This window comes from Sinocyclocheilus grahami, unplaced genomic scaffold (genome assembly GCF_001515645.1).
Source record: "Sinocyclocheilus grahami isolate Dianchi unplaced genomic scaffold, SAMN03320097.WGS_v1.1 scaffold1023.1, whole genome shotgun sequence".
Lineage (NCBI taxonomy): Eukaryota > Metazoa > Chordata > Actinopteri > Cypriniformes > Cyprinidae > Sinocyclocheilus > Sinocyclocheilus grahami.
Window position 1 is genome coordinate 56,387 of NW_015506202.1, and position 10,092 is coordinate 66,478.

At 36.0% G+C, this 10,092-nt stretch overlaps 1 protein-coding gene across 1 annotated transcript in view; it reads right to left on the reverse strand.

Annotated features, from left to right (window-relative positions):
* Positions 1–6,589: 6,589 nt before the first annotated feature.
* Positions 6,590–10,092, reverse strand: part of plxnb2b (plexin b2b) — a 221,883-nt gene continuing 218,380 nt past the window's right edge. The window contains exons 37-41 of the mRNA XM_016251008.1: positions 8,621–8,768; positions 8,475–8,539; positions 7,917–7,992; positions 7,768–7,842; positions 6,590–7,277 (exon numbers count right to left, since the gene is read on the reverse strand). Coding sequence (XP_016106494.1) covers positions 7,173–7,277; positions 7,768–7,842; positions 7,917–7,992; positions 8,475–8,539; positions 8,621–8,768 — 469 coding nt within the window. The 3' untranslated portion in view covers positions 6,590–7,172. The remainder of the gene's footprint in view (positions 7,278–7,767; positions 7,843–7,916; positions 7,993–8,474; positions 8,540–8,620; positions 8,769–10,092) is intronic.

The following is a 10,092-nucleotide window of genomic DNA, read 5'->3' on the forward strand; positions in this document are numbered from 1 at the left end:
ATATATTTTATCAAAATTTTTGCACACAATTCAAACTTTTGTCTTGCAATCCAGAAACTTGCAATTGTGAGAAACAAAAGTAAGAATTGTGAGAGAAAAACTGGTAATTGTGTGAAAAAAATTCACAAATTTTGAAATTTTTATTCCGTGATGAAAAACAAGCTTCCATAGTTTTCAACCACAAAACAACCAAAGTCATTCATTTTCAGTGAAAGTTGCTGATTTCAGCGACTGTGATAGCTTTATGCAAATCTAGCTTTTTCAACCAATGGTTTTCTACTGTGGGCGGGGCTACAAAACAGAAACAGACTGACAAATTCACATTAACTGTGCGTTAATGCAACTTTTTACTTGTACGGTTGGTTGCTACAAGCTGTGTTGGTTACCACATTACATTACCACGTTTTTTGCATGAATTTGATCTCTATTATGTTGCATTGTACAGAGGAAGAAAAAACACCCATGTCTTTTGTTATTGCCGTCAAAGCATGTGCATCCTATCAAACTCACTTGTTAGAAGCTAATCAATTTAAGCAGATGTTCAGATTGTGTAACACGCCTTCATCCTCAAAAAACATGACCAAAACTATGCAAAAATAGGATAAAAATGGGTTTATGTGGTGAATTATTGACTGCTGAGAGCATGAAATCAATTTATGAGACATTTAGAAGCCAAACACTCAATATTTCTTCATATTTTTGGGCATATACAGATCATGTTAATACACTTAATGTAATTTTTTAGTATTATTTATATAGTATTTATTAAGAATATTATATTTATAAATATATATTCACATTTAATATTATATTATTTAAAATCTGGTTCTCGAAGCTTCATCCTGGTGCTCCACTCTTCTTGAAAGACAAGAACTTCAGTGACAGTGAAAGCATGTAAATCTCATCATTAAAGGTCATATAATGCCTTTACAGCACCTGATTCATTAGAGACCCTCCAGATCAGGGGCCAGAAAAGAGGCGAAACCCAGCACTTGAGAAATGGACGTGTATATTTATTCATATAAGGATCAGACGGCACATTGGACCCGTGACCGCACAGTTCACACATACGAAATCAGTCCTCTGAGAGTCCACAAAGAGCACTCGTAGTCCTCCGCAATCCCACAACACTTTGCTCTCGGCACATTTGCGAGGGAAAGGGGAAAAAAAGATGTTGACGACAACAACAAACAAGTTTTCTCAGAGCACAATGCACAGGAGAACAGTGTAGACAGATTTGCATTTTAATACAAAGGCATATATTTTCTTTAGAACATAAAATATTAACTGCACAGCAGTAAGAAAAGGTCGTGTACAGATTGTTTGTTCATACACACCATTGAAACACAATTTCGGGTTGGTACAATAATAAAAACATTTGTGCTAATCAATAATTCGTTTTGCATAAAGACCAAACGCAATAGAGTGGGGGAACTATGACGTTACTTTGTAGGTGGATCGGCTGCTAGCATGACACTGGTTCCCTCGAACAAAAAGCCTATAGGATTTTTCCATAGGCTTTTGGATTATCGCAAAAAATAAGCTCTGTGTTCAACCACAGTTCATGAAACTTACACGTTTTGTCCATCAAGATAATCTTCACAAAATAATATAACTTTGATGAATTTTGAAGCCAGAACTTAAAAGCTAAACTTAGGCTATAAACGAACTCCAGCACCACGGGCGCTCGCCTTCAGCGTCAGCACCACCACCACGCTCCCGACAACTTTTCAAACTTATTTCAGTGAAAAGGATTTACTCTGTATATGAATTTTAATCCACGCTACATGAACCTTTTCATATAAACTGGAATAAATACAAAACTAGAGCCAAATGAAAACCGAAATGAGACATTTATAATAAATAGTATAGTGAATAAATGAAATAATCATATGAAAGCACGTATTTCTGTACATTTCGAAATAAGGTGCAATAAAAGTCAATAAATCCTTGATTAATATGAATATTTAAATTAATTACACGTACTATTCAATAAAATTCTAGTGCATTTAATCTATTTAATAACAGCAGAGTGAGCGAGTTTTTGGATATGGTAAGATTAAACTTATTTTAGTGAATAACGTACCACATTTAAGCTATCATTTTGTTAGGGTGGGTACACAAAATGTTATTTTATCCTTGCTTCTAAAAAATCTCATGTGGCCTTAAACATTTGATTTTAACGTGGCTTTAAGCACTATGCATCGTCAAAGTTTCACTTTCACCGCGACTAAGCCGGTAAACGTGGTGTTTACATGGAATAATCGTAATATGAGTTTACCTTATGGTACGAACCCAGAGTCTCTGCATCAGCAGGAAAGCGATAAAATGAACATCTTCTATCCGAAGACTTGTGTTGCATTTCGGGGGGGAAAGCAAAAAACAAAAAAAACATTGTCGAGCAACAATATAAAATGCGGGAAACTATTAACTGGTTATTCTACAATTAATTGTATTACAAATTATAGTATGATTGGAAAATACTGTAAATTGATAAACTGTTCGGCGTGATGACGAAAGCGATAAAATGAACATCTTCTATCCGAAGACTTGTGTTGCATTTCGGGGGGGAAAGCAAAAAACAAAAAAAACATTGTCGAGCAACAATATAAAATGCGGGAAACTATTAACTGGTTATTCTACAATTAATTGTATTACAAATTATAGTATGATTGGAAAATACTGTAAATTGATAAACTGTTCGGCGTGATGACGTTGAATGTCTCCGACAGCGCCTGTAGTCCCATTTAGCAACTTGTTAGCGTCTTTTTTTAAGAAACGTAACAGTTAAAAAAAATCCCGAGTGGGGTGTAACTGGTGCGTTTTATGTCGTAGAATAAAACGTGAAAGTATCTTGAGCCTGTGTGAACCACGGACCTTATTTTAGGGATTTAACCAAAATCCCATTCAAAAAACCCATTGACTTTAGGACGATGGAACCGGAAATGCTAAAATGCTAACTCGCTTCTTGGTTTTTGCCTACAAAGTGACATCACAGTTCCACCACTCTATGGCAGCTGTCCGGAGGGAAGGTTTTGACATTCTCCTCCACACATTTATTCAGCTCAAGCATTTTTCCCAATGCAGTAAAACTCCTAAAAAGCACACGCACACACTCACCACAAACACCCAAAAGATATTAAAAACTGCGCTTTTGCTCTATACATACAGCATGTTCAAATATATTGGCATATTGTGGCTACAGCACACCTCTGAATACTGCACTTACTGATGTCTAACACCACACTTCACGTACGCCACGACCTCTGACCTCTACACGCCCCACGACTACCGAACCCCCACCCACCCTGACGTCTTCCACACCGCACCATCACATTTAACACTTTTTAAGGCACGTTTTGGCTACAGAAAGGCGTCAAAAGAAGCGTTTTACACTCGACTACGGAGACTTGCATCTGTGCTTGAGTTCATCCTAAAAATTAAAATGATTTACTCACCGTCATGTCGTTCCAAATCTGTAATATGGTTTTATTTTTCCGGTGGAACACAAAAGGAGGAATTTTGGAATTGCTTATATGTCCTTTGTGTCTTTTTATGGCAGGAAATGTGTGAAGATTCTTCAGAAAAAGAGATCAATTTCACAATTCAATTTGATTCATGAACTTGCAGTTCGATTCAGTTCTGATCTAGATTTGATTCATTTTCGAAGAAAAAAATGGGAAACCTGTCAGTCACTGTCATCACTATAATATTAAAGGTTTAAACAGTTTAAAGGTAAAAACTGACATCTGATTTGTATACAAACATTTAAACTGCACATCAGGCATTTTTTATGGTAATCACATAATTATGCTTCTGCTACATTTTTGAAACATTTAGGCCTAAATGGTGGCTGTCATAAAAGCTTATTTTCATGATGGATTTATTTAAACATACATTAAATAATGAGGTACAGGTGAAATAAAAATACAATAAATATGTAATATAGCACATATATTTAACAAAATGTTCCTCTTGGAGTAATTTTTTCTACCTAACTGTTGAGTTTATAGACATTGAATGGCTTTCCTGAGATAAATGTACGTTACGTGACATTGTTACTCTGTTTATTGACATCTTGCGATTTGCGATTGCGACTACATGAGACACAATACATTTTGGCAAGTTTTACTGTATCTTTTCAACATACCTTCTTATGTTCGTTCATGTTTATTTCATCCTAATTTTTAGTAAAGTGGAAGATGATTTGCTTTCCGCGCTGCAGTTTGAACTGAGGTGCCACAGCGATCTATTTATTTATTTATCGTAATAAAATTGTGAGAATTTGAAAGCTAAGACTTTGTTTCATATCAAAAGTAACAACGCTTATTGCGATTTATTGGATAGGAGGCGCGCTACAAATAATCAAATAATGTTTAGTGAAGTTTTGTTTAAGCGTCTAGATCGATTTTTGGCATTTAAGAAGATTCTCGTTTAAAATAAGTATCGATCAAAATCGAGGAATCATTATTTTCAACCCAGCCATATTCTTTTGTGTACGATATTTGGAACAACATGAGGGTGAGTAAGTGATGATTACACCTTTATTTTTAAGTGAACTATCCCGTTAAAATCAAAGAGTAATTGTCAAGGGTAGATTCGAAAGCATGGCGTCAGAATCACGCATGCAGTTACGATCAAACGCAGCTCCCGGTGGTTGTATTAAAGCAGACGGGAAGAGAGAGGGAAGGCCGGCCCGTGCCAAAGCACTTCATGCCAAGCAGCTCTGCCCAACTCCCCGACAGAAACGGAGGGATCTCAACGTCTGACATCGCAGGCCATCTGCTACCATGATACCGCTGCTCTCAGATCAGTAACGGCCAGCGAGATCAGGCCACTTCCATAGAGAAGGCTGTGAAACTCCCTGAACCGCTAAAAACTTGAGTTCAGTAGGCCACATTCACAGAAAACCTGTTTAAACACCCTGTGAAAGTACAATTGGGAGTTTTGTGGTTTTTATTTCATGTCTGTTAGCTTCGAGGCTAATGTACTCTTAAATGTTGACAAAATAAATTAATTTACATGTCAGGGACTTCATTTTCTGGCAAGAGGCTGATTAAAAAATATATTTTTATGTAGAACAGTTTAACTTTGTAACTCCTAACAAAACCTTTTAGCCTTGATATTCTAGTACCTTATTGCTCGGTGTAAACACATGCACTACCGTTCAAAAGTTCAAGTAGGCTAAGATAAAAAAAAAAGAAGGAAATTAATACTTTTATTCAGCAAGGATGCATTGAATTGATCAATCGTGACAGTAAAGACACTTATAATGTTACAAAATATAACGTTTCAATTTAATGCTATTGTTGTGAACTTTAAATTCATCAAAAAAGTATCACACTTTCCACAAAAATATGAAGCAGCACAACTGTTTTGAACATTGATAATATTAAGAAATGTTTCTTGAGCACCAAATCATCATATTAGAATGATTTCTGAAGGATCATGTGACTCTTAAGACTGAAGTAATGATGCTGAAAATTCAGCTTTGCATCACAGGAATAAATTACATCTGAAAATATATTCAAATAGAAAACCATTATTTTAAATCGGAATAATATATCACAATATTTCAGTTTTTTATGGAGTTTTGGTAAGCCTTAACAACCTCAAACTTGAGAACGGTAGTATGAAATGTCCTACTGTCCACAATGTCCTCTAGAATGAGACTGTCCCTTTCCTCTAAATTATACACACCTGCTACGACTAGCATTAGCAATTAGATTTTTTTTCAGCCAGTAACACAAAACAAAAAGCTCCAAGCCTTTTCTTGACGTATTTAAGACACTCACTCAATTGCAAATGTCACATAGCTGTAAAAAAGGTTTTGTCCAAAGATAAAAGCGTCTCTAGGAGCAGAATTTTGGCTGAGTGCTATAGTACCATCTTGTTTAGTGGCGAATAACAAACAAATTAGTGTGTCATTATCCTCCCTGCCAAAATAAAGCCATTAACGATCCAGATCACACATCTAAACCCTTTCCAATAGAGCTGCAAAGAGTCAGATGAGAAGTTTTCAGTCAATCCTCTCAGCTTTGCTCAACCATCTCAGGCCACAAACACAGTCTATGCAAGCTGAAATCAAGTTTGTGTAGCTAAAGCATTTACAATCCTGCATAGAGCCTGTTTCAGGCCTCAAACACGTTTATATCAGGAACGGCCAAAAATCTGCCCTATACATTGACAATTTGTGCTTTATGTAATAAATTCAGTCAGTAGCGAAGCTTTCACAATAAAACGATTTTCTAAAATAAAGATTTTCACAGGTACCATCATGCGTTAAAAAAAGAAATGACAACTTATTTTTTATTTATTATTGCCTGTTTTGATTTTCTGTGGATCTACTAGTGAGTCCATATGGCTGAACTGAAACAGGTGGTTATGAAATGGACGGCCATTTGATCGTTTAAACGGATACGTTTGGAATAACATACTAGCATACTGCAGTACACACTATTTTGTGTAGAAATGTTTCAACTTTTGACTCCAATAATGAGTTAAAAAGGAGATGTTAATATTGATAGATTATATTAGATCACGCTAGAAGGTCAAGATGAGTGCATTGCATTGTGGGATATAGTACCTAGTGCAGTGTACTCTTATGTTAAGGTGTGGTCCCATTTGCGAAATTTCAGCATGGATTTGTCAGTGAAAACTCACCGAACAACAGCGGTAAATGTGACTGCATGTTTTGGCAAATGTTACAGATAAAGAACATTTGCACACCCTACACATACAGTACATACTGCAGAAATAGTATGGGTAGTATGCTGTTACGAACACATCCCACGCAATTCCTGCTGTCACCTTCAGCTGCTTTTGATTGGACGAGACCAGATGTGACCTCACCGTAGGTACACCCCCTGCTCACACACACACTGCAGGGACATGGGCAGCTCCCTTTTGGTCAAAATATAGGCATCCTTTTACACACACATACACACAATCACACACACAAACAGAAGCTTTAAAAACAACTGACACAAGGCCATCTATTTAAAAAGTTATTTTCCTCTTATAAAGCTTTCTGCATAAAGACTGCACATTAAAAAAAATATAGAATACGATTCTTAAAACCTTTGTCTCTACACAGGAAGAAAATGAACATCTGATTATAGTGATGAGCTAAATACAGACAGAGCATTCGTTCATCGTTCGCTCTGACAGGGTTAGAGGTCGGTCACTTTGTTCTCCAGCGCTGCGGCGATCTGCTGCAGTCTCAGCGTTAACTGTTTACTCTGGGCAGCAGGATCTTCATCCAGAGACATGATGATCTACAGAAACAGACGGACCATGAGCTTTCAGTACACACACATTATACACACTATCTATCTATCTATCTGTCTGTCTCTATACTGTATATATGTCTGTCTGTATCTATCTATCTATCTGTCTGTCTGTCTTTATCTGTCTATCTGTCTATCTATCTATCTATCTATCTATCTATCTGTCTGTCTGTCTGTCTGTCTGTCTATCTGTCTGTCTGTCTGTCTGTCTGTCTATCTGTCTATCTCTTTATTTGATGTTCCAGCCCTTCATTTTCAATCATCTTTTAGCTTATTTAAAATGTCCTGCTGTGTGACAAATTACATTTATTCCATATAGTGTCTAAATTAATGTAAAACAACATGCATATTAATTATACAAAAAAAATAAAAAGCTTAAATCTTAAGTTTAAAATACTTGTATATGTCACTGCTGTCACTTCTTAATGTCAGTTACCCGTGTGTGTGTGTGTGTGTGTGTGTGTGCGCGCGCACTCACCCCATCGTAGTATTTGCTGGCGTACCGGTAGAGCTGATGAAGAGCCACTTGTGTGTTCAGTTTATCTGTGTGTTCCTGAAAAACAAACCTAAATCAACACCAGACAGTTCATTTTCCCTAAAATCACAGAAAGCCCATCACACACTCACCCGTGACACTTCAGCCAGATGTGTGTTCATTTCCTGGTCACTGACTGACACCATCTGCCGGATTCCTTTATAGTACCTGTGGAGAAACACAACAGACATTTGATCCAAACTGCAGATTATTCTAGCTAAAAACACCTACTCTGAACAGGGTTGTCTGAGGCTTGGGCAGGGCAAATTGCATTTAAATTAAAAATAAAAAAGTAGTAAATACTGTTGTGTATCTAAGTATATCTTATTTACTTGCTAAAGTGTCTCAAACTAAATATAGTCATAAATAACTTAAAGATACGTTTTGATTTGATGCCTTTAAACTTTAGCAGACTAGTTCTACCTCAGAAATGCTTAATATATCCGCCTGGGAACATAAACACAACTTGTTTTCCCGGAGGACTGATAAAAACCTGTCGCTCTGACTCCCAGATATTGCATAAACCCAGTCAATGAGATCACGCTGAGAAAGTTCTCAGCATTTTTGTGCACAACATGCATCAGACAGTCTGTAAACCATCTGTGGGCGTTCGGCTGGAGGCTGAGACTGCGCAATACTGGAGCACTTACTCGTCTACCATCCTTTTGTAGGTGGAGATCTCCTTTGCATAGAGTAATTTGTTGCTGGGAGAATCCTGCAGGCAACAGAGAGAGAGAGCAAGCCGATAAATGATGAGTTTCTGGTGTTCATTAATAGCTGATTCTCAAACACTTACCCGACTGAGTTTGTGCTCTGTTTTTGTGCAGGCGTCCATGAAGGTCTGAGCGATGACGGACAGAGAGGCGTCCACGACCTCGCTCACGTGCACGTCAAAAATGAAGTGAGGGTTCTTCAGTATGTTCACCCAGAAACGCAATGGCAAACTACAGAGAGAGGCGGTTATTGTTATTGTTATAGGGCTTTGTGAATATGTAAGAAATACTTCACTTATGATAGTCAAGGTTTCTTGCACCAAAACATAATTTAGTCATTTGCTTTCACACTCCAGCAGCCTTTGGAAAGTCATTTGCTTGTTCACAAAAAAACAAAACAAAAAAACATTATTAGACCATTTTCTAAGGCTGCACAAAATATTAAAACCATTTAAAAATCATAATAAAGCATAATTCTACTGTGGATTCACAAAGGCTGTGATTCACTTAAATAAATATATGCGCTGCTGGTTTAATATGCGCTTTATTTATTTGCATGGCGGTCACAGCTCCGTTCACAGTAAATGCTGCTCCACACAAACTGATATCATTTATCTGTGCGGACCGTCTCAAACGCCATCTTTACATATTGCTGTGAGTCTGAGTTGCTTATAACGTGCATCTGGGAACAATGTGCACCATTCTATCAGATTTATAAGGTAAATCATTTATAAAACCTATGCCAACACAGGAGAATACATAATTTTTCTAAATATGCTAACTGTTCATCGCGACTTCAAAATAAAAGTTTAAACCATCGTTCTGAGTTTGCATGTTTTGATGTCCACATGTTTTTGGTCAAGAAATGACAGTGGCTGTAGCATTTCTATCATAAAGTAGCGGCGAGATATTAAAGATTAAGTGGACATTTTAATTAAATGTTGATTAGTCAAAATTAAACAAGGATTAGTTCGCACTGTAAAGTGTAAAAACAATGTAGTTATGATTATATTGTTTTTTACATTATGTTCAATAAAACTAAAATGATTACTTGCTTTTGATATTTTATTTGAACAAATTATGATTGCCTCATTGCTATTATATATGTATTTTAAGTCATTTTAAAGTCTATTGTTCACTTAGGTCTATTTTTATTGCCACAAATACAAAAAAAAAAAAAAAATTCAGAAAAATGTTGCATGTCACTGATGTCACTCCCTTATGTAAATAGTTAATTCTGAAGTCAATATTAATATTTAATACATATTTATTTAACAAACACACACACACACACACACACATATATATATATATATATATATATATATATATATATATATATATATAACTTAAACTGAATAAAATATAACGGAATCAAAATATATTTGAATATTCAGATTCAGAATACTCTATTTAATGTTCTTTTCCCCACCATTTTTTATGGTTACAGATTAATTGTATTCCATATAATCTCTCAAATTAATAAAAAAAAATATATACAAAAAATGTGGGAATTGTTTTTCAAATATAGCACGTCACTGCTGAAGTCAGTATA